General features: G+C 37.2%; 2 protein-coding genes across 7 annotated transcripts in view; both read right to left on the bottom strand.

Annotated features, from left to right (window-relative positions):
- The window catches only part of LOC132101650 (UPF0606 protein KIAA1549-like), a 50,657-nt gene extending 49,253 nt beyond the window's left edge, over positions 1 to 1,404 (bottom strand). The window contains exon 1 of one of the 2 annotated variants that reach the window (XM_059506746.1): positions 1,012 to 1,404. The gene's annotated coding sequence lies outside the window, so the exon portion shown is untranslated. The remainder of the gene's footprint in view (positions 1 to 1,011) is intronic. The other variant, XM_059506749.1, reaches the window with a different exon arrangement.
- A 3,186-nt stretch (positions 1,405 to 4,590) lies between these two features.
- LOC132101648 (homeodomain-interacting protein kinase 2-like) overlaps positions 4,591 to 24,562 on the bottom strand; it is a 91,960-nt gene continuing 71,988 nt past the window's right edge. For 3 of the 5 annotated variants that reach the window (XM_059506744.1, XM_059506741.1, XM_059506742.1), the window contains 10 exons: positions 23,475 to 23,659; positions 23,228 to 23,390; positions 18,983 to 19,205; positions 18,033 to 18,154; positions 14,270 to 14,400; positions 11,323 to 11,502; positions 10,830 to 11,150; positions 9,745 to 9,992; positions 8,618 to 8,778; positions 4,591 to 8,533 (listed from right to left, as the gene is read on the bottom strand). In XM_059506744.1, the coding sequence (XP_059362727.1) occupies positions 8,072 to 8,533; positions 8,618 to 8,778; positions 9,745 to 9,992; positions 10,830 to 11,150; positions 11,323 to 11,502; positions 14,270 to 14,400; positions 18,033 to 18,154; positions 18,983 to 19,205; positions 23,228 to 23,390; positions 23,475 to 23,659 (2,196 nt within the window). In that variant the 3' untranslated portion in view covers positions 4,591 to 8,071. The remainder of the gene's footprint in view (positions 8,534 to 8,617; positions 8,779 to 9,744; positions 9,993 to 10,829; positions 11,151 to 11,322; positions 11,503 to 14,269; positions 14,401 to 18,032; positions 18,155 to 18,982; positions 19,206 to 23,227; positions 23,391 to 23,474; positions 23,660 to 24,562) is intronic. The other 2 variants (XM_059506743.1, XM_059506745.1) reach the window with 2 other exon arrangements.

The following is a 24,562-nucleotide window of genomic DNA, read 5'->3' as shown; positions in this document are numbered from 1 at the left end:
ACTCATTTCCACGAATCGATTCTTTTGAATAATTCGTTTCAAAGAACCGATAGCCATCCAGTCGTGACATATTAAACATTCTAAACGTTCTAGTAAAGTCATTCTCGGCTATTTAGATTTCATTTTTACAAATACGTTAAGTGTGTTCATTGTAAACTCCTTGTTGTTTCTAATCAGACGCGATCCATTCTGTATGTGTCTGTATTACACGTAAACGTATTTCCAGCACGTTTATTTGGATAATTTCTGCTATTCGACTATTAAAGTAACTTTAAGTCACATTTATGAAATCCTCAATTAACTTCACATTTTTAATATCACTTCGGACAAATACAAAGAAGATGATTATCTATTCAAATGAGTCGGTGAATTGCACACTCGAGAACCGCCGAGGCCGATTCAGGCAGATTCGCGAACGAATCATTTAAGGCCGGTTCAAGATATTAATTTAAAAGATTCAGTTCACAAGAGCCGTGCATTAACACACGAACCGAGTCTCACAGAACACGATCCAAACACCGTTTGAATAATGTGCTGCTTTCAAAAGACAAAACTTAAACGGTGACATACTGCATGCCTTAGAATCAACGTGAAAGTTTGTGAACTCATCCGTTTACGTCAAAGCCCCGGTAAACGCTGTTGCACGCGGATTAGGCTTCGTCGGGATTTCCAGTAACTGTTTCGTGCTGGTTATAAGAGAAATAATTTGTAATCTTAGGATTTCTCTCCGTCATTTCACCTAGTTTGGCTAGCTATTGGAACAAAGAGAACATAGTCTTTCAGATGTGTTGCTGTATGGCACATAACGGAGTCTTTTTTACAGAAACGATTGCAATCAGTCACCGTCCATATACTTGATTGATTGATGATCCATTTAACTCGAGTTAACTTGTAGTTACAAAATATACGTCTAGAAAGTTAATGATACCTCTAAATCGGATTTATATTAGTTTATTTGAAAGCAGAGAAAGACTTTTAGCACATGCACAACCTCGAAAAGCAGCTCCTTACCGTCTGAGCGGACATTTAGAACGGACCGAAGTCGATAACGTCCACATCCAGTTTCAGATCAGGATTAAAGCTTCTGTTTTGCATAACTGATTTTTTCCCCAGAAGTGTCTGGATCCTGTCTGAGCATCTCTCACTTTATATCAGATGCAACCACTCTGTGTTCGGGATTGCACTAAATCCTCCCCTGACAGCAGGAGGACTCGGACTCTCTAGCATGGGCTCCGCGGTCATTGGCTCCCCGCGCCGTCCTTCAGTAATCCGGGTTAGGTTGACACCTCCGCCGGCGTCTGTGGTTTCACAGCAACGCATTCTGTTACCGGAGCTTGTTTGGCTGCAGAATTTTCACCTAAACTTGACAAAACATTTTTAGGAAGGTTTTACATGTTCCATTTGTTTGTTTGTTTGTTTAAACTGAGGAGATTTGTCTTATTATTAACTGATTCTGTACACTAATGTGTTTGAGTTTGGTTATATCACAGCACACTCTAGTGGCAATGAGGGCAACATTTCGTAGCACTTTATTTTTCAGTCTCGTTCCTCATGTATATACCGTTTATGTACTTGTTATTATAATAATTTAAATAACTGGCTAATTACTAGGTACTAACCCCGAACCTACCCTTAACCTACCCCTAATTTATTTAACTGTACCCTAACCTTCTTAGTTAAGTACACTGTAAGTGCAGCTAAGTGCACAAACTGTAAAATAAAGTGAATAAAACGTGTATACTGACATTTTGTTTGTGTGTGTGTGTGTATATATATATATATATATATATATATATTCCAGAGAATATCACCTGGAAATATTATGAATATTATAATGAAATGACAGGAAAATGATAGAATGAAAGCAGTGCTAGAGAAAATACACGTTTGAATATTTAGATTTTTCTGACCTGCAAATATTATAATTACTGAAATATAGTCCCTTACTGTAACAGCTAGCCCCAAACTTCACACTAGTATACTTATATAAAAGTTAAATGAGTTTTGGTTCAGCAGCATTGTTTTTGGTGGTTTCTAAAATGTCTGGTTAGAGTGCGCAAATGCATAGTTTTTTTTTGTTTTTTAAAGAAACTCACAATGACAGCATGAAAATACAAGACTGATGCCGTGTGACTTAACAGTTTAATGTAAATCCAAGACAAAGTGTGATTACATTTCTACACATATACAATATGCATATGTGAGCATACAAATTTCCTTTAATAACTCGATTCACCTTGGAGACCGAAAAATGATCAAAAGTAACAGTGAATAACAAGCTATAACATAATTCACCACGACGCGAGCCCCTTCACACCCTACAGTTAGTAAAGAGAACGATTAAAATAACTATATTCTTCTATAACCCCCAGGTGTGTTAAAAATCCTCCATGAATTTACACTGCTATCATTAGTTGTTGAAGCCTAATAAAATTCACTCAGGTTTTTTTTTTTTTTTTCTACAACGAAAATTAATAAGAGAAGCACACAACTTTTTTAATGGTAACACAAGCGCTTAGTAGCAAGTACTCAATTTTTAGGAGTTAAATCATTCTTATTATTGTCATTATTATATTCATTTTAACATTCTATAAAGCCAGTAAAATATCCATTCTCATAGCATACTTAATATAATTAGCCTAAGGTACAGGGTACATATAATGCTACTTTAACAGATTGAAATAAGGAGACATCACACTTCTTCAAATCCCCAATAAACAAAGCAAAATTATAATAATTATAATAAAAAAGGACAATAAACAAAGAAGTATACCTGGAAATACTGCAGCACACAATAGCTTTGACAACAACTAATGTGATACACACTACTGAGAAAACCATACAGCAATTGACAAAAATCAGGGGTCGGGGGTCGGATGCTTTCTTAGGTCTTGAAACATCGTAGAAAAATATTTAGTTTTTACATTTGACTGTGAATGTTTGCTGCTGTGCAAGTAGAAAATTGCTCACGTCTTTGATGGCTGCACAAATGGCTACAGTGCATCACAGCTACATAACGGGTTTACTGTGGCGACTCGTGAGTGAGTGACGTTTCTGCACAAATACGTTCACTTGTTGTGTTCACTGGTGATGCGTAACTATGTGTGAATACATTACGCTTTACGCACTAGTAGTGATGTCACTCTGTAATACACTCCTGACAGAGACTATGCTGTAGATTAAACAACAAAAAGTTGACAGACGAGTGTTCTTGGGCATACTGATTATTGTTTAGTTTTTTTTTTTTTGGGCTCTAAAACAACACATGAAGATGGCCGCATTGTCATATTTGGCCTCTCAGCACATTCATACACAAGTTCAATGGTGCATTAACCCCTAATGTTTCCGATTCAACCCACACATGAGAGAAAAATCATATGAAAACAAGAAGAACAAAAGGAGCTTTACAATTGTGGAAGTACTGTGGTCACTTCAGGGACATAAGTGATTTCTGCAAGCTTGGAGTTAATTCATGATCATGTGCTTAACAAGTGTTGATTTGGTTGCCATCCAGGGTTTGACTGGCAATGAGCGTTTAGGAATGTTTTTCAATTGCAGAATCCATCGCTTTCTGCATTTTAGCTTTGAAGCTAGATGTGTAACAAAACCCCCAAAATCACCAATACAATACTACAATACAATAATTCACGGTTCCTTAAAGCTTCATGCGCAGTTAATAAAAGAGAAGACAGAATTTTGAAATAACTAAATCGTGAATTGCATTAATGCTTCTTTCTAGTGGATTTTGGTAACTTAAAATGACTGTCTTCATTAATGTACACAGGTCAGACAAACTGAATCTAAAAAAAAAACAAAAACAACCTTGACTTGTTCATAATTCATATATTTGTAGAGTCAATACAGATTTCTGATTTAAATTGAGTTAAAACACATCAAATGGCATAATTTGGATTCAAATTAATTATAATTTGGGTCAAATCTGAAATTTGACATTTATTTTGTACTAGTGACCAATTCATAAATGGTAACGACACTGGATGCAATTCACAGTCCATTATATGAAACACTAATTCATCATTGCGATTCTTACAAAAAAATGTAGTTAAAACCACACTAATAAAAAAAACGAAATGTAAAGCTGCAATGTGGAATTTATGCATCACTAATGGTACCAAAAAGAACTGAAAAAAAAAACCTAAACAAAACACCCCCCCCCCAATTTTCCATTGGTTGGGCTAACAGCCACGCCCACATTGCACACAACTGGTGGATCTAATGCTGCTGTGTGAAAGCAAAGCCATGTTCAGTGTTTATACTCTTATAAGAATTACACACAGCAGCTTTAACAACTGAAATAAAGCATTAATGTGGGATTGACATTTAAAAAAAAAAAAAAACAAGGGCCTTAATTTTTACACAAATCCTCTTAGATTCGAAAATGGCTAATTTGTCGAAAGGTATGAGAAAGGTACAAAAACAATGGATTATACTGTGCTAACAGCAACTGCACTAAGTTCATGAGCGTGCATTGTTTTTGTCATCTCTATTTTTCCATCTACAGGTTATTTTCTGACACCGACCTGATCTAACCTGTTTATTTTATATTATTATTTTTTTTAATGTTTTTCATTTTCCAAATGTCAGTGAAACTCACTCTGTCTTCTCCATTACAGCAAGGGACACGTCTGTGCATTAATTACATGTTGAAATTCTTTGGTGGAAACAACAAAAGTCAAATGCCTTAAATGCCAGCGGAGTCCAGATTTGGTCGTTCAGGCCGGTCCCTGTGAGGTGAGAGAGACTGGAGACTACAGATCAGTGCGGTCAGAAACGGCTCCTTCCGAAATGGAATGCTTTATGCAACTAATGTCAAAGGAGCCTTTTTCCACTGTGTGCTTCAATGAGCATCCAATTTAAGCTTAAACAAATATTTGACAACAACAACAACTAAAAAATCTATTGACATCTTAAGTTATAACACACAGCTTTATGAATCAATCTGATAAGCTAGCAAACCGAAGGCTTCGGTACAACATAACTCGTGTCAGATCTTGGCCAAGCACATGGACAAAGTCTATGCTTCCTACCAGACGAGGGTCCACATATGAATACTAAACATCACAGTTACATATCGACCTCCAGAAATCAAACATATGATGCTTGGACATATAACATAAAGAAATGAATAAACATCCACAAAAATTATTGCAACACTCTCTACGAGAACACAATATACCTAGCAAAGTAAAACAATAAAATAGAAACATCTCAAGTAAAAACTACTTCAAATGCAAGTTCTGTGGCATGACATGAGGGCAGAATAGAATATATGTTATATTCCATAAGCATGTGCCCATCAGAAGACATAAAAATTAAAAAATTAAATAAAACACTGTGTCCTAACCAGGTGCATTATTGCCACAGCCAGTCTGAATAATCTGAATCTCAATCATTCAATCAGAATCACAGCCAATCAATAATATATTTTTCTTTCCTTTTTATTAATAAATTTGAATCAAATTTGAAGTAAACATTTGATTATTTTATTTGTATTAATCTGAATTTCTTCTGTTCTTAGATAATTAATCTATAAAAAAATGCATTTTAATAAAGTTTTGGGGTTATTTTTAGTCTCTTATGTTCATCAATGATGCACTTATTTAACAAACAATACAGTAATATTGTGAAATATTATTGCAATTTAAAATAACGGTTTTCTACTTCAATATATTTTAAATGCAATTTATTCCTGTGATGCAAAGCTGAATTTTCAGCATCATTTCTCCAGTCTTCAGTGTCACATGATCCTTCAAAAATCATTCTAATATGATGCTGTAGTTCTCAAGAAACATTTATTATTATTTCTGCTTAATATTTTTGTGGAAACTGTGATACATTTTTATCCAAGATTCTTTGATGAATAGAACATTTAAAAGAACAGCATTTATTCGAAATTGCAACATCTTTCATTATGATCTCTGTATGTCTTTACTGCAACTTTTGGTCAATTTAATGCATCTTTGCTAAAACAAAAGTATTAATTTCTTCATAAAAAGAAAAAAGAAGAAAAATCAAATTTACCAAAACTTTTGAAAGGTATTTTATATATAGTACTATATAAACTTTCCTTGTGTTTTGAATTACTTTTTTTGCACAGCACATGGTTAGGACATGGTGTAAATGATTGGCTAGCATATCAATGTTAAATAAGCAGCAAAAAAAGACAAGCATTGGCCCACAGTTTTCTACACTTTTGTTATCTCTGTACTGACTGACCCCTGTAACGTAAGTGATTCCTACGGTAAGACAAACAGTGAAAAATACGAAGCCAATATTGATTTCTGATGCATGTTGTTGCAGACATCCCTCATGCGACCAGGGGCAGTTCGAACCCCGAAGTGACCGTGAGAATAAAAACCCAGCAGATCTTTGTAGAACCTTGAACGAGTGCTTAAATCAGAGTGTGATGTGCAGTCGTGCTGCACGGCTTCCATCGGCATCTACCAACGTGCTCAAAGCCAACATGCTATTCTCATAAAAAATGTGGAATTTGCCCTCTCGCTTTCCCAACAGTTCCCAACAAAATCCACAAGAACCTCCTGCTCCTAATAAGACTCTCCTTCTCGAACCCTCGCAGGTTTCTAAACCAAATCAAGCCTTGTGTAAACAGACCATCTCTTCAAACCTGGTATGTTTTATTTGATTTTTAGACAAATAGTGTGGCCCGATCTCAAACTGATTGAACAATACTTGGCTTTTCCCATAAGATATACATTTAGTCTCCCTTTTATGAAATATGTAGCCTAAAATCAATGATGTTGCATTGATTGCAAGTACTAAAACGCATATGTACAGTAAATATGCTAATTATATCCACTTTCCAGAACAGTTACTTATCTTTAAATTACGACTTTGGTGCGTTACCCCAGGCAAGTATCTTTATCTTTAAATGTAGAAGACCTCATGCATGCTAAACGAGAAGCATTCAATTAATGTTCAGGGCTAACGCTTACACCTGGAACTTAAAAAAAAAAAACGAAACCGCTCGAATGAAGATGTTCAACCAAGGAGCCAACTCTCTGACTAGCATCTGGTTCTAGAGGGTTTCCAGCCAAGTAAACTGTTGTTATATATGTAAGGCACTACGAGGTAACAATGATAAACCTAAGACTGTGGAGGAATATGTTGCACAGATGCGCTGAGCGCACACATGCACGCAAATGCACGACCGACTACCGTGTTGAACATGCCTATGTTATTGTAACCACTTTGTGCAATCACACTGAAAGAGGAAAAACAAGAATCTATTGGTATCAGAAAGGTTCTTCATGAAATCAATGGGTGCAGAGTGCTACATTTTACAAAGAGGGGCCCAGCTAATGTTCTACGGTATGACAAACGTATTTTCTTTTCTAAATGTGAACACAAACAAACAAACAAAAAAGTCTATAAATACACTAGAAAGTTTTGTCGTCCCATTTCCAGAAGATTCCTCCAGGTGTTTTTTGTCTGAGAGCGCGGCGGAATATGCACAATACTGCTCGCCGCGTGTAATTTGGAAACGTTTAAGACAGTTCAAGGCCATTGTTATGTTTTTTTTTTCTTTGAAGAGCAGCAGATATCCGTATTTCACCTTATCCCAAAAAAAGTCTTGTAGGAATTTAAAACATCCACGTCGTGACCTCGGCTCAACTGTCGGTGAATGAATTCAAGAAAGGGAAAAGCAATTAAAATCTCCTTCGAATTAAACTCTGTCTCTCCCAAACGGCCTGTTGATGAGACCTTGTTGTATAAGAAACTACGAAAGCAAAATCTCCTTCTTCTGTTTTAAAAGAAATAAAACCTCCAGATCACAAAATAAAACATTAACTGGCCCTTTTGAGAAGGCGAACTCATCTAAAAATAAAGAAAAACTCCTCAGTACCCTTCTGTTCCCTTCGAGAGTACACTTCCTCTATCCATCGGCGTCTTCATTGTCTTCAAGTTTAAGCATGAAAGGAACAAGGGGATGGGGTTAAGGGATGATAGGCTTCAGCATGTCTCTCTGTCTCTAGGTGGGATAAGGGTAGAAATGGTAAGCAGCGATTGGCTGGGCTCCAGTGTTTCAGCTTTAGAGGTAAGGGTACTGGTTCATCTTGGTGGGGCTCAGCGGGTATCCAGTGTAGACAGTGGAGGCAGGAGAAGCACTGATGTAGGTCTGGTGCGCGAATTGGGCCTGGTACTGGGCGTGATGCAAGGTGGGCGAGGGCAGCACGCGGTGGCCCATGCTAACAGGCACCTGGTGGACGATGCCCGGCGGGTAGCTAGCATGCTGGACTGCGTGACGGGCCGAACCCTGCGATGCGACCAGGTGGGCCACTGTGCCGGTGGAGCCCAGGGCCGTGGGGGCAGTGTAGGTGTAGAGGTGTGGCTGCCCAGGAAGATGAGAAGCAGCCAAGTGGGGATGAACGTTAGCTGTGTGGGTGGGGCTGTTATGGAAGGAGTACTGAGCCTGGGTGGCCATAGTGGGGGTGATGTAGGCTTGCTGCCGCCGGTGACCTCCGTTGCGCTCGACAGCCATGTGCTGCTGGGCCTAAATGAGGGGATATCACCATATTACTTTTGTGGATACAAAAAATGAACTAAGAACCAGGTTTGAAATGCTCAACTGAAATACCTGGCTGAGATTTAGAGGCTGCTGCTGAAAGGGGTGTGGCCCTGTGCGCTGCTGCCGGTATGACACGCCTCCAGCCACGCCTCCTGTAGAGTGGTTGTTGCCAGACAAGCCCCCATTGGAGGTTTTGAACTTGTAGGTGGAGTTCTGGTGGTTCACCGCATCTGTTGGAATTGATAATATATATATTAAAAAATTAAATGATGTTGGGAATGTTGATTTTATTCGGATGGATGGATAAATATTGTCTAAAATATTGATTATATTGTGTTAATTAAATAAAATTGAAAATATTTTTTTAAATACATTGGAAAATAATTTTGGTGAATTTTGGAAAATTTGGATGAATAGATGGATAGAAAGATAAATAAATTAATTCATTCATTAATAAACATCAAATTGTTGAAAATATTGACCATATTGTGTTAAAAAAAGAAAATTGCAAAAATATACATTAATTTGGAAATAATGTTGGGAATACCGATTATATTGTAATAACTAAGTACAAATAAAAATAATTAGGATAAACAGTAATTTATATAGTGTAAAATACATAAATAATGTGTTAAATAAATCTTGAAAGATTAAAAAATATATATGTACATACATTTGGAAAAATATATATTTTAAGACAATAAAATTAATATTTTCAACAAATTTTCAAATGTATTTATTATGTGACAGTAAACGGATCACAGAGTGATAAAAAAGAACATGAAATAAATCAATTAGCACAGCTATGTATGAAACTGCCTGTATCAATATAGTTTAGCAGGCCTTATACAAACTCTAGTTAGCCTGTTGTATACCAGTTGGAATAAATTAGTATTCCAGAAATATGCATTATAATGTTTGGAAAAGTACTGTTACTGTAAACAGTACTGTTGACCACACTTAAGCTTGCATGGTCATAGGCAATTTTGAACAGATCGGATTGGGCTTGAATTACTTCTTAAGAGGTTATTACTGCTTAAGAAGTTTTTATTGCCCATAGATTTTGAAATGCCACATAAATCTACGCTGCATATCAGAGGTTGTCAGTGAACTGTCACTTTAAATTGATGCTTGATTCAGGCTTTGCCAGCTGTCCCTTTTTCTCTGTCAGCTTATCAGCCTTTCCCCTGTCTCACCAGGCAGGAGTCTGTCACACTCTCTCAGATTCTCGCTGGTCTGGCTCTTCAGTGGAGGGATGATGATGCTGCGGGGGTTCCCGTTGCTGTAGTTGTCCAGGACAGTGCCTTTGGGTTCATAGACATTGCAGTTGGGCCCATTAGGCCGGGACTCCACAGCATACGGGCTGGTATTGCTGGAGTCAGAGTCAGGGGAGTCATGGACCGTCACACAGCTGATGACATTCTTCCTCTGTTTGGATGATGTGCTGTTGAGAAGACAAAACAGGGAGGTTAGAAAGGTGATTCATGTCAGTGCCAATAGCCTTGTGGGCACTGTTGCGCTACGGGCGTCCTGAGTTCGAATTCCATCCCGAGGACCTTTCCCGAACCCACCCCCCATCTCTCTCCCAATTCACTTCCTGTCAGCTCTGATCTGTCTTATCATCATAAAGGCAAAAATTGCTTGGAACTTTACAGTAATGTACATAACTAATAAGAAAAAAACTTGGAAAAATGTAACAGTATTTTACATGAAAAGTCCCATTAGATTTTTACAGTTATTCACTGTATACCGTAAGGGAATGTACCATTAGCCAATACACAGATTTTTACTGCGTTCTTATATAGTTAAAATTATGAACATGTTGCAGTGTATGCAAAGTACGAATAAAATTTACAATGTCAACAAGATTTATTTACGTAAAACCTTCAACTCCCAAGACCACCAAAGTAATTTCCAAGGCATTTCCCAGTATTTTCCCTGAGCTGAATAGGCATTTAAAAGTCAAAATTGACCCTGTTTATCTACTCAATAAATGTCCCCGGTCTTACTGCGTATGATTCATCAGTTATTCCACAGAAAACAAATTGTTTTTATAATATTTTATCAAAACGTAATAACTTTCTCCGCTTCCGAAATGATTTTGACATAACCAAGCCCATACAGTCAGAAAAATATTATGCAACATCCTAACCTTAACACAATCCGATCAAATCCTGATGGATTAAATCAAGTCCTGTCCTACATTATTTCCCACTTTCACTCAAAAAACGTGTCACATTACAGAACCATGTAATGAAACCACTTGTCCCATTTTTCTGACCTGGTGTTACTGGGCTGTTTAAGGTCTTCCTCCTCATCTGTGTCGCTGCTGATGGTGATGATGCTGACGGCCGGGCTGGGGGTGTCGGGGATGACAATGGTTTGGCGCGGTGGGTTGTTTTGACCTCGAGTGGTGCTACATGCCTGCTCGCCTCCCCACCCCCCTCCTCCACCACCTCCGTAGGTCTGTGATGGGGCGCAGGTTGAGGACGGGCCGTTCTGAACCACTGCGCAACGAGGTGGGGTGTTCTCCTTCACTCGTTTGGAGCGTTGAGGTGACGTCACCGGCTGGGTGGAGGACACATCGTATGCAGACACGTTCCTAAGAAAGAATGAGGTTCTTTTGGTTTATAGACATGAAATCATATTTTTTACATTTTACCATATTATACCATAGCATTCATTGATAACATATGAATATGACCATCTGATGGCATTAATTTACCATGGTAAAACCATAGCTTGTTAATTTTTTTAAGTAAGGGTTGTCTGACCTGTTGTTCATCTGGTGCTGCTTGTTCTTTTTGGAGAAGGAGTTATTGTTTGATGGCTGCCTCATGACATGAGCCACACCCACATTGAGAGGCTGCTGAGATGGCAGGGCGACGTGACCTGCCAATAAGGCTGGCTGTTGCATAATGGGATTGTAATGGCTGCCATGGGGATGTGAATTCCTGAATCAAAACAAGAATAATTAAAGCATGCCCTTTAAAGACTACTTACATTACTGTTCATTACCGACAGCATCATTACTCCAGTCTACAGTGTCACATGATCCTTCAAAAATCACTCTAATATGTTGATTTAGTGCTCAAGAAACTATTGAAAATATTATTATCAACATTGGTTGCACTGCTCAATACAAGAGTTTTGAATGATTCAAATTTTACAAGAACAGCTTTTTTTTTTATATTTGAAATGGAAAACCTTTTGTAACAACATAAATGTCTTTACTCTTACTTTTGATTAATTGAATGCATCCCTGCTGAATAAAATTATTAATTTCTTAAAATATCTTACTGATGCCAAACTTAAACAGCAGTGTATTTAAGATAATACACATAGATATATGAAGAATATTTTTTTATGGAATGAGAAAATATACATTTACTGACCAGTCAAAACTCTACTTCTATTTTTTTTTTAGAAATGTAATTTAAATTATTATTTTTTTTGGTAGTGCTGAATCTAAAATGTATATCTCATTGATTCAAGATAAATTCTCTACAAACTATTCTTAACATTTTATGATATTTTGCTTCTCATGTCAACTTGTTGTATCTTGTTTTAAATAATTTACTGTCAACTTGTCATTGATTATAAATAGGATTTTTACAGTGTCAGAGGCAATGGTCCCCAACTTTTTTTTTTTCAAACTATTTTGATATACTACAGCATTCCTTGTCAGAATTAAATACTTCCTACATAGGAACAAATCCCATATATATATATATATATATATATATATATATATATATATATATATATATATATATATATATATATATGTATAAAAACATAAAAAAAAATAAATAAAATAAAATAAAATAAAAACTTTTAGTTGTACCAACTAATGTTGTATGAAGAATAAATGCAATGCAACATTTGGCCAGAGGGGCAGCAGTGACTGCAGCAGAGTATCGGAGAACAGCATTAGCTCTCAGAGGAGAAATCCCTCTCTGCAGTAAAAGTGTCACACTTTTCCTACCAGACTGGCTTTAGGACTACCAAGCCCTCCAAGCGGAGTTTAAGGCACTGGTGTGATAATCTGCAGAAATCAGCACACGTTCATCTGTAATACCTTCACCTCATGCAGGACAGCATGATCTGACTCACAGAGACACGCTCCTGCACTCACTGTTCTATTACAAAAAACCAACAAGAATTCTAAAGAAATCCAGAATACAGATTTAAAATATTCTGTTTCTTCATTCCAAATGAATAATTCAAATGCATGTTGGCTTTGTAGGTGCATTTGCAGACTAAGCAACCTAGATAATTCAATCTGCTTAGTTCATAATCTTGGAGATTATTAAAACCCAGTGTTGTGGTACCAAACTGCCATGAAATATATGGATCACCAGTCATGGTATCTTAAAATAAGTCGGTTGAGTTCCACATGACCCGTTTATAATTAGCATTGTATAATATAAGTATTTTTCGTGAGGATATAATTGATTTTAAAATGCTAATGGAGTCCCTATGAAACATGACGAAATTGTACCAGATCTGTCTAGCTAAATAAAACACACTAAAGATGAAAGCTTCTGTGGCATCAGTATTTAAATGGAATGGAGAGAAACAGTCGGTTCCAGAAGTAAAAAATCTCATTCATTTTTTTTCTCCATAGGGGGACTGATTTTGAGCGATAACTTATAAGCCTTTAAAGACAAGACCTACTGTGAGCTAAGAGGTTGTTATTTGAGGGTAAATGCTTTTGGTGAAGCCATCAGCCTACATTATTTCGATTTAATTTTCAAATAAATATGTTCAACAGCAGAAAAATGACATACATAATTTTAAAGAGAAATCTCCACCAATCAAATAATCGCAATAAAACAAATTGTAAAATATAGCATTGCATATAAAGCATTGCAGTTTTGTACCTTTTTTGCTTCAAATCAAAGTTTTTAATGTTGTGATTGACCACATCTGGTTGGTTTAGTTCATAGCATATATCTCCTAATATAAATCCCTATGTGAACAAAAAGAAAGGGAAAAATACTTCTGGAATCAAGGCTGCTGAAAAATTGGGAGAGCACTGTTGCAATCTATTGCAAAAACAATAATGGTTTCTTTAACACTCCCCATCTGACGAAATGATTGTCTTGCCCTCAAACTCACATTGGTTGAGACAAATGTCCATGGGCCAGGATGTAGAAAAAAGCAATGTTTTGAAAGCACCACAAAGACACAGTATTAACACTTTACTGGGAAATCAGAAACTGTACCTTTATGTGTACAACAGCTTGTCACTGGAACAGTACCCTTAAAGGCACAACTTTGTATCTTATCTACATCTTAAAATAGGCATATTAGTACCTTAGAGTAGTAATACCTACAGTATAATGTAATGTTTTCTGAGAATGTCCAAATGGTCTACTTACAAAACTTTTGAGCATATTAAAGGGTTAGTCCAACAAAATGATCTACTCCCCCAAATCTGTATGCATTTTGTGGAACACAAAAGAAGATATTTTGAAGAATGTTTTGGTCCCATTTGAGACCAACATTCTTCTAAATATTTAGTTTAACAGAATGCATACAGGTTTGGAGTGACATGAAAATCAGCAAATATGACAGAATTTTCATTTATGTGTAAACTATGCCTTAGGTTAGAACAGAAAAAAAATACTAATGGCCTAAGAATAAATGGGCTGCCCTATGTACTGTAGCAAGCATAATTGTCCTCTTTAGTGGTGACGGATGTTGGTTTCTCACCTCCAGTTGGCCAGAGGCTGCGAGCTGGTCATGGAGTCAGGGATGACGGTGGCGTGTTGAACAGAGGTGTGTGTGAGCTGCTGCCACGCCGGCGGAAGAAGAATCTGCTGAGTACCAGACGGCCAGGCCTGCTGTAGAGTGAGGATGGAAGGAAAACACAGGGTTAGAATACAGAGGTCAGGAACATCTCCAGCAGATGGTCGAACATCTACAGATAGTGGAGCTCATGTGTTCCTCAAGTGTGATTAGGATATGAATGGCAATAGCAACCAACAGCACACAGATTCAGTGACCTCTTGCGATTTAGTTGGCGTCAGTGTGAAGACCCCGTAACTTGGCACATGAAATCGCAGGGCTGCGGAGCAGCTAAACAGGCCAGGTTACTGCATCCACAGATTTAGAGAGAGGAGAAAAAGGATACGGCTATTTGAGGAATGACCGCTAGTACTGTAAGTGCTAAACTGTGCCAAACAACCACCAAAGGGGTCATTTAGTTAAGACACAGTACAGTCAGCGTTCGGGCCTAGATTCAAGCGACATCATTTAATGAAACTGTTCTAACAAAATATGAACAGAAGAGATACATTATAAACTATTTTATAACCCATCCATCTTCTAAGCTAATTATTCTCTTGGTCTGCAAATGAAGATGTGGGCAGGATGGCTATGAAGCTGCAAATTATGGACAGCATAAAAGATCTCCCTCTGGAATAACAAAAAGCTTGTGCCACTTTCGTTGGAACTTCATTTATTTCCCTCCCTCGATTCCTTGGCACCGGTATCTAGATGACGGCCTCAGATGGGGCCCTGCATACTGCTTACGGCCTTGGCTCCTGCCTATAAAAAAGATAAGACCCTGCCTTAATAAAGAGATGTGGCATCTCCCAGGCAGTGCGCTGATGTGTTAGACATTTTCCAAATCAGCTCTGACTTTAATTAAATTCCGGGGCCCCATTCAAAGGCTTTGTGAGGAGCTGCTTTGTATGGTGGGTGAGGAGTGCGGGGGGTGCCAGGCATAATTTACCCAGAGATGTGAGCTTGAAGAAGAGTGTCTGCAGCTCTAATAGTTTAATGCAGCTTTATTGATTAGCAGTTTAATGTACAACTAATGAATTGTTTCTTTAATACCCTTTGCACATCTATTTACCAGTCCATTAGTATGGGCCACAGCACTCGCACATATAAGGGAGGGTGACGGGGAAGAAGGAAAAATGCTTTTACGATGTCTGAAAGGCTGTGATAACACATTTAGCACTGTAACTTTTTAAGAGAAGTGAATTTTGGCATTTTTCTGGAATACCAGCTATTTAAGGTCAACTTTCTGGAGTGCACTAGACTGATATTATTAGAGCGATAACAAAGTTACTTTCAAACTATAACCATCCTGTCACTAATTTGTTTTGTTTTATCAATTTTACTATAACATTTATTTTTTATAAAATTTGGAATTTATTTTTTAATTTTATATAACTAATTATTTAATAATTTGATATAATATAATTATTAATAATTGTATTATTTTGTATTAAGAAAATTGTTTTTGACAGATTTTAGCATCAAGAAATCCTAAACATGCAGCATAAAGAAAGAAAGAAAGAAAGAAAGAAAGAAAGAAAGCTGACCTGAGAGAAAATATTTTTGTTACTTTTTATTTCAGCTAAATAAAATAAAAACTGAATAAAACTGACTTAATAAAACACCTTGTCAGCATAGAAAAGAAAGAAAAAGAACACTAACTGTACACTATTATGTAGCACCTCGTTTAATTTTTCCTGTTGCACAAGGTCTAAGTGCATAGTTTGAGTACATCTCAACACCTCTACATGCTTTTTCCACCCATGACAACAGTGACACAAATAATTTCATCAGACCTATGTCCCCAAAGCCCTTTGCCTACATTCCTGACCCTCTGCATCCCCCTTTCTCACTCTGGGTTAGGTTGTGTAATTGTACCGACTGGCCTGGAACGCTAACCCAGATAAGAGTAGAGATTTCCACGCAAGGCCATCTCTGCAACTACCCCCCTAACAGATTTTCTGCCCTCGCTGGGTGAAAGCTTTTTGTCACCCCAGGGCTCTGAAAGCACCGCCGCTCCAGCGCCAATTGTTTTCACATTTTCTGCATTCCTGTTCCAGATAAAGGCTGAGGCCTTCTAGAAATCCACTCCACTGGCACCAGGAGCGATGTGGTCTTGCTGATTGGATTGAAGGGGGAGAATGGGCGGTTGAGGCCCTAAAGTAGTGATGTACAAGTATTCCCATCCCCATCTGCCTTTCCCAATGCAGCACTCTGATAATCACCAGTGGAATTTATGCACAGGTTTTCCTAAATGTGAGGAACAATAAAGTTGCATTGCTGTACTTAAGCAGTTGGGTAGAGCCAACACAAGCAAAGTGAAAAATTCAACTTAAACTTAACTTAATTAACTAAACGATTCTGCAGCTTAATTTCCTTAATTAAAAAAAACATCCAGTCTAGCTTTCAGTATCCATAGACGTCATTAAAAAAATAGTTCACTCACTTATCATTTACTCACCACAATATTTCATAATAGTATGACTTTGTTTCTTCAGTGGAATACAAATGTCAGACTGGAGCTTTTAAACTTAAAACTGACGGCAAAAACATCATAAAAGTAGTACATATGACTCCTGCGTCATATTTCAAGTTTTCTGAAGTCATATGATAGCTTTGTGTGATAAACATACCAAAATATAGCCTGTTATTCGCTGATGGTCTTTTCCTCAAATGAGCCGCTGTGACTCATTCTGGTCAAATTTGAACTTCGATTTGTGAATGAATCATTCAGACCAGATCAAACGATTCATTCATTTGATTCATGATAATGATTCATTCATTCTTTGCTGAAATATTGCTGCTTCTCTCATAAACATGCTATAACGCATAGCAAGACTTTAAAAATCAACTCAAATTTTGGTCTGTTTCTTGCACAGTGCTTCAGAAGATTCGGAATGAGTCATATGAACTCATTTTTGATACTTCTATGGTGTTTCATTTGTCATTTTGGAGCTTCACAGCCCCTGTCCTCATTCACATTCAGTAAATTGAAAAGTGTAAACAGAATATTGTTAAAAAATGTTATGCTTCACAGAAATGTCAGTAATACAGGTTTAGAACAACATCAATGTGAGTAAATAATTCAAATTTTTGGCTGAGCCTTTCCTTAAAGCAGTAGAGTAGAGTCTTTAAAAAGCAACAAGAGCTCAGCTCAGCAAAACCGAAAAATGTTGGGGATTAATTACAAATTAGCTAAATGCCTCTGAACCTCGCCATCCTGTCTCAAATGAAAAAAAGCCGTCTGGGCCCTGCCTTGCGGCTCCAGAGGATAGACAAATCCCTCAGCATCCACAGACCTCAGTCTTGCTCATCAAAGCATGACTTCCTCAAACTCCAGGAAAGAAGCACAGTTGCCTGGACTTTAGTAGAAGCAAACCATCAGTGGGGTAAAATCTCCAGTGGGGAAAGACAGGTCACTCCAGTTACTACAGCAGAGCAAACCAAGATAAATCCAACCCGTCTTCAACTAATCAATTGGCCATGAAATGAGAGTGACTTCTCAATTTTGTCAAGGGGAAAGTGAATTATACTTGTATCATTAAAACAAAGTAGGTCATGCTAATTGCTCTTCGTTGGAGTCAAACTCAGATGTAATTGAGATTTTGGGAAAGGGCTGAAGGGTGTAATTAGTTTAAGAAATGTGGCTTTGTATTGCTATGGTGATGGGGGCAATGTCTGACTATACCTGTGTCAGAAGGCCCGGCTGGATCTGTAGAGGTTGGGCACCGGGGGCCTGTGTTACTATGGGAACTGCATTCTCCATCCGCACCGAGTAGCCAGTGTGTTTGGAGGGTGAAGCTTGCAAACCTGGGAAGAAATAACAAGGAAACATTTAAGAAATAGCTCAATCAGAAATTAAAATTCTTTAAGTATTTACTCACTTCAAATGCATATGACTTAAAAAAAAATCTTTACACAGCATTGTAAAAGTCTCATGAAAGTAGCACATACAATTACAGTACTATTAAAAAATGTTTAAAATAATTCAAATATTAACAAAATTCTATTTTAATATATGTTAAAACAAATTTTATTTCTGGTATGGTAAAGCTGAATTTTCCTATCTTTGTGGAAACCAAGAATTTTTTTTTCAGGAATCTTAGAGGAGTAGAAAGTTTAATAGAAATGTTTAAAAATAAATCTTTTATGAATGTCATAACTGTCACTTTTAAGTAACTGAATGCATCCTTGCTGGATAATAATTAATTTCTATTATTTCTATCACATTAATTAATAAAAACTTACTGACTCCAAACATTTTAATGGCTTCGAATCTTTCTATTATGAACATATTATGAACGATTAAAACATATTTTTTTCAGTTTGAATCTTGGTGCAAGTCTCTGTGAAATATTATCACTGATAAATCACATAAATCTGACTTCAGAAGACTTGGAATATAGCAGTACTAGTCTTATGGACCATTAATATGATACTATTTGCCTTAAGCAGATACTTAACTGTTGTTATATGGAAAGAAAGTAAAACAGGTTTGAAAAGACCTTACGGGTTAGTAAATAATAACAGAATTGTCAATTTTTGAATAAACTAGCCCTTAAATATAATATGTAGCCAAGCTGAACCTATATATCAGGAATATCCAGGATTTCATATATAAATTAAATTAGCACTCACCTTGGAAGCCAGGTGGGCAGACGATGAGGGCCTGCTGGAAGGGATCGGGGCGGGCAGCACAGAGCTGTGGTGCACCGGGTTGGAGGTTCATGGTCCTGGGGGCCACAGCAGCCATGGGGGCCGCAGAAGGCTGGTAGAGTGCAGATTGGTAATTTAGTATGGAGACATCGGGATTGGTAAAGGAAAGGGTGGCACTGGTGGAAGAGGGAGCCAGGTTGGTGGCCTAAAGGAACCGATGGGATAAAAGGAACAAACAAAGACAAACAAACAAAAGCATGAGGAAGTGGGTGTGGAGATTGGGTGGAGCAACAATGAAGGATGAGGGGCAAAATTTCAAATAATAGCAAATGATAAACATAAACTCCTTAAAAATATTTCTTGATATACAGGATGGATGTAAAAAATTTAAGCTGTTGAAAACTGCAGGCAGCACGCACAGGAAGTATTCGTTTTAAATTTGGAGTATTTTCTAAGAGCGAATACCATAACACTGTTCTGCAACATCAACTAAAATGCTTTATTAGCTGTTATTGTGTGCAGACAGCATTAGGATTCAGACATTTTCTATAAAATGACTTATTGAGGAAAGAGGTGGTGAGAGAGCTTCAATCAATGCTCTTGTGTTACAGTCTCCATCAATGCTAGGATCTTTCAACTCATTGAATTTGCTCAGTCTCATTAGCAGCAGATAATGATTCCTCTTTGCGCTAAAGCTATGATTAAATATACACACAGATCTAACTGGTGGGGGGAGAGAAAATCTGTTCTTCAAAACCTCTGCACTAGATTTCTCCTCCAGTGCTTTTTAATCCAGCCTGACTGCAGCACATTCATCTGTTTATTCATCTATCAATGTGGAATTTGCGCCGTCTAGGAGGTTTGATGAACGAGGGAACTCCCTCTCCTCCATCTAGAACGGTGAACCCAATGTGCTTCTCATAAGAATTGTGCAGGTCCTTCCATCATAGTCACTCTCTCTCTCTATAATGAAAACACTAGACAAAAATATAGCCAGAAGTAAAAATATGAGTGCGGTAACATCGCCAGAGAGATGGAAAGGGCGTGATTTCTGCTCAAAATGAAAAAGAAGATCTGAGCCATGGCTTAGTAGTTAGTGTGTATGCTCCAATATCAATATTTTGAGTTCTAGAGCACAATTGGGAAAAGAATGAGTCTGGCCTGCTTATGGTTGCATGCATCTATTCAGAAGGCATGTGCGCAGGCTTAGCAGTCTGTGGTGCTAATATAAGAAATGTGGGTTTGAATTTGGCTTGTTTAAAGTTCCATGCGCCCAATTCAGAACTTCCAAAACAAAACAAAAAAAGGTCTGAGCTATGGCTTAGCAGTCTACATACATGCGAAGGCATTCAAATGTTGAGTCTTGGTGCTAATATAAGAAATGTGGGTTTGAATCTAACTCGCTTTTGGTTTAGGTCGCAAATCCAGAACTTGCAAAACTAAAAAATGGTCCGAGCTATAGCCTGGTGGTCTCTGTAAATGCCAAGACGGCAAGATTTTAAACCTCGGTGCTAATATAAGAAATGTGGGTTTGATTCTGACCTGCTTTTGTTCCCAAGTGCCAATTCAAATCTTATCAATATAAGACAATTCATGGTCTATTTCATGATCCCGGTTTAGAACTTCTAAAACTAAATCAATATTGAAAGCTTCTAAAACAAAGCTCAATTTTGAGCTTTGGAGCTCATTTGGGAAATCTGGGTTTGAGTCTGGCCTATTCATGGTCTCATGCGCCTATTCAGAATTCCCAAAACTAAAAAAAATGGCCTGAGCTATGGCCTAGCAGTCTGTGCACATCCTAGGACATAAAAACTTTGAGCCTCGGTTCTAATATAAGAAATGTGGGTTTGAGTCTGGCCTGCTCTGGTTTCCATAAAACTTTTCTTTCCACACGTTTTCCTGTACTATCTCAGACAATAAAAAGGCACAAAAAATCAAAGAAACACAAGGTCAAGGGTCAAGTCTGAATAGGTCTTTTCCATGCACATTTCCATGTAAAATGGTAAGATATGGACCAAATTGAACAATACAACAGACAAAAAAGATGTGCCTAAATGCTGGCGCACTATCAAAACCTGTTCGTTTAATAGAGGCTAGTGTTATTTACTTTCATCTGTTACTAAAGCAATACTGTTTCATCTCATGTCACCGCTAGTAATTATAGACTTTTCATTAAGGTTTGTATGGGGAGAATTCAGAACAGCGCTTTTTATTTTTCATTTTCCCTGTTTAGCAAGGCCTACGAGCACCAGGGGAGAGAGTTAATCAATACGCCGCCATGGCATTCATCACACAAAATAAACACTTCAGTCTCACAGCTGGCTAATGCTACACAAGCTTTCTCTTCTAACACATCGAATGCCCTACACAACGTTCTTCACATGACATTAGAGAGAAGCCGGAATGCTATAACATTACAGCCCTATGACTTTTTGACTTTAGACATGTTTATTCGAAGAGGAAAGTCACGGTTTGAGCCCATCCAAGAACTCATAATGAAGGCATTATGGGATTCATGCCTGGCCCTCTGTCAGCAGTTTAGACAAGCGCTCCCTGGTGAAGCTAAACTGCACTGAGGCAAAACAGGAGGAAACAAAAGGAGAGAAGGAAACAAAGTGGTGCAATCCTTAAGGCTGCAAAGTAGTATAATGCAAGCCAAGCAGGAAGTAGAGGCTGTCATGTTGTTAATCAGCACATTGTGACAGACGGCTGCAAGGCTGAAAACACACACACACAGCCCAAATGGCCCATGATATGACTAGTGTTCTGTCCACTGAAGGAAGTCATCCGATACTGCCAGTGGTCAATGGGCCAATGCTACTCTAATTTATTTTGTCCCATAGCAAATGAGTCTATGCATGTAATACAATTAATTATCTGCAGCTTTAAGAGAAACTAAATTGAACTAGGGATTGTTTTAACTGAATTCAAATAAAGTTCAACGTCACTAACGCTTGGTGCTGTGTGCATTCTGACCTAGCTGTTGTTTTGAGGTTGAAACGGCATAGACATTACTTAATAAATTAGCAAAAATAAACAAAAATCAACTTTTTATGAGGTGCTCAAAAATGAAATTGGTCCATACTCCACAAAAATAATAATGTTACTTTTTTTCAGAAAAACATCTAAACATCCATCAAATAATTTTTTTTATTTGAGAATAAAATTTTAAATTTAGCATGTTATAATCACAGCATTTAACACAGTTAAGAGAGAATTATGTTTAAAATATATAATCTTTTTTTTTTGTAAACTATTGTTTATGATCCTGTCCTGTAATATATATATTTTTTATATTTATTTATTATTATTTATTTATTTTTTACTTTCATTTAATTATTGCTTAAGTAAAATTCTGATATTTATTTTATTTATTTATTTTAAATGTCAACTTTTTTATTTTCCGGACTATAAATAGCACTTTTTTCATAGTTTGGCTGCTCCTGCGACTTATAGTCAGGTGCGACTTATTTATCAAAATTAATTTGACATGAACCGAGAGAAATGAACTAAGAGAAAACATTACCGTTTACAGCTGCGAGAGGGCGCTCTATGCTGCTCAGTGCTCCTGTAGTCTACACTGAAGACATAGAGCGCCCTCTCACGGCTGTAGATGGTAAGGTTTTCTCTTGGTTCTTGGTTCTAAATAAATGCGACTTATAGTCCGGTGCGACTTATATATGTTTTTTCCCTCGTCATGGCATATTTTTGGACTGATGCGACTTATACTCAGGTGCGACTTATAGTCCGAAAAATACGGTAGTATCTTCATTCTCCAAAACATTTATCTTGTTAAAAATTGGGGCATTGTTACTGGAAATCAAGACAAAAATAATTTATTTTTCTATTATTTTTTATTTTTTGCAAATATTTAATATACTATAAACTATTATTTACAAATTACAAACATGTAATTATTTACATATTTAAATATTATTTAAATATTTATGATCTTCATTGTCAAGTACATTTAACTTGATGATTTATTGTGGTGCATTAACTTTTCTTTTTAAGCTCATTTGTTCATTTTAGCTTACAGGGAGATTTTTAGCAATATTGACCCAGCTATTCAGAAACTTACATGAGATTTTTTTTTTTTTTTTTTGCACTTTACAAAGGCTAAATAATATCTAAAAAGCCAAACGTAGGGGATAGAGCTGTGGTTTAACTTTATTTAAGAGCAATATAACGGTAAGTGGCTAGTTAGATGTGTGTGTGGATACTGACCTGGCTATGCACAGTGTTAAGCTGGTTGTTGAAGGTCATGGTGAGATTGGTGGAGGTGCTGGGGGCTACATGTGTTATAAAGGGCGTCTTGCTCTGATTGACTGTATCATACATGTTCACCCGACGCTTGCAAATCTCCATGTTCTGGAAGCAGGATTTGACGCTGCAAGAAAAAAAGACATGGTCAGCAATCTAAACATGAGTAGATAAAACTACATAACCTTACTGTTGGTGTAGTTCAACTGACTGTGTGCTGTGTGGGAAGTCCAGCAAGTGTGTCATTGTGACAAATGGGTGGTTAAGTGTCTCTATGGGCGTTATTCTCTTGTCTGCGTCGATGGTCAGCATCTTGGTCAGCAGGTCAATAAACTCCCTTCTGTCTGCCTTCTCCGCCAGCATGTCGCTGCCCTCCAAGTCTGTGGTCATATTCACCTGCACATAGCAAAAAGAGAAGACGAGAGTGAGAAATGAGAGAGAGAGAGAGAGAGAGAGAGAGAGAGAGACAGTCTGACTATGTACAGAGACATACAAGTACTTTAGGGATCCTCCAACAAGGTTAACCAGCTCTTGCCTTTTTTTTTTTTTTTTGATGTAACATTGACTAACTCATGTCCACAGAATTCCTCAGAAAACAAAAGAATTCCCAAAGAATTTCACATACTAAAAATTATAATAACAAGGTCAATCAGCAACAGAAATTGTAAGAAAAAAAAAAAAAAAGTAATGCTGTAATGCTTTAATGCAAAATTAAAAAGTTAATATTTGTAGATGCACTGGACAGAAATAACCCATGAGCACAGGCGGCAGTGTAAATTAGCTCCCATAATTGCAGAATAAATCATCTTTAGTAATCAAATGTGTGTTGAATGCAAGCCTGGGTGTTCCTTTTGCACCTTTTGTAAATAATACATGTGAGTATTTTTGTGTGAAGAACTCCTGCAGTGCTTGACGTGTACAACTCTATTAATATACACAGGTCTGTCAGTCAAAAAGTGTGCGCGTTCTCAGAGGACAGCGGTAACCTTTCTGATATTCCCAAATATTTGCAGTCACATTTACAGATATTTAGTTAGGAACTAAACTAAAGTAAATAAAGTAAATAACTAAAGTATATGAGTATGTACTGTGTGTATTTATTATGCATATACAGTACAGACCAAAAGTTTGGACACACCTTCTCATTCAAAGAGTTTTCTTTATTTTCATGACTATGAAAATTGTAGAGTCACACTGAAGGCATCAAGGGCTATTTGACCAAGAAGGAGAGTGATGGGGTGCTGTGCCAGATGACCTGGCCTCCACAGTCACCGGACCTGAACCCAATCGAGATGGTTT

This window comes from Carassius carassius, chromosome 23, assembly GCF_963082965.1.
Source record: "Carassius carassius chromosome 23, fCarCar2.1, whole genome shotgun sequence".
NCBI lineage: Eukaryota > Metazoa > Chordata > Actinopteri > Cypriniformes > Cyprinidae > Carassius > Carassius carassius.
This window is presented reverse-complemented; position numbering and strand designations above follow the sequence as displayed.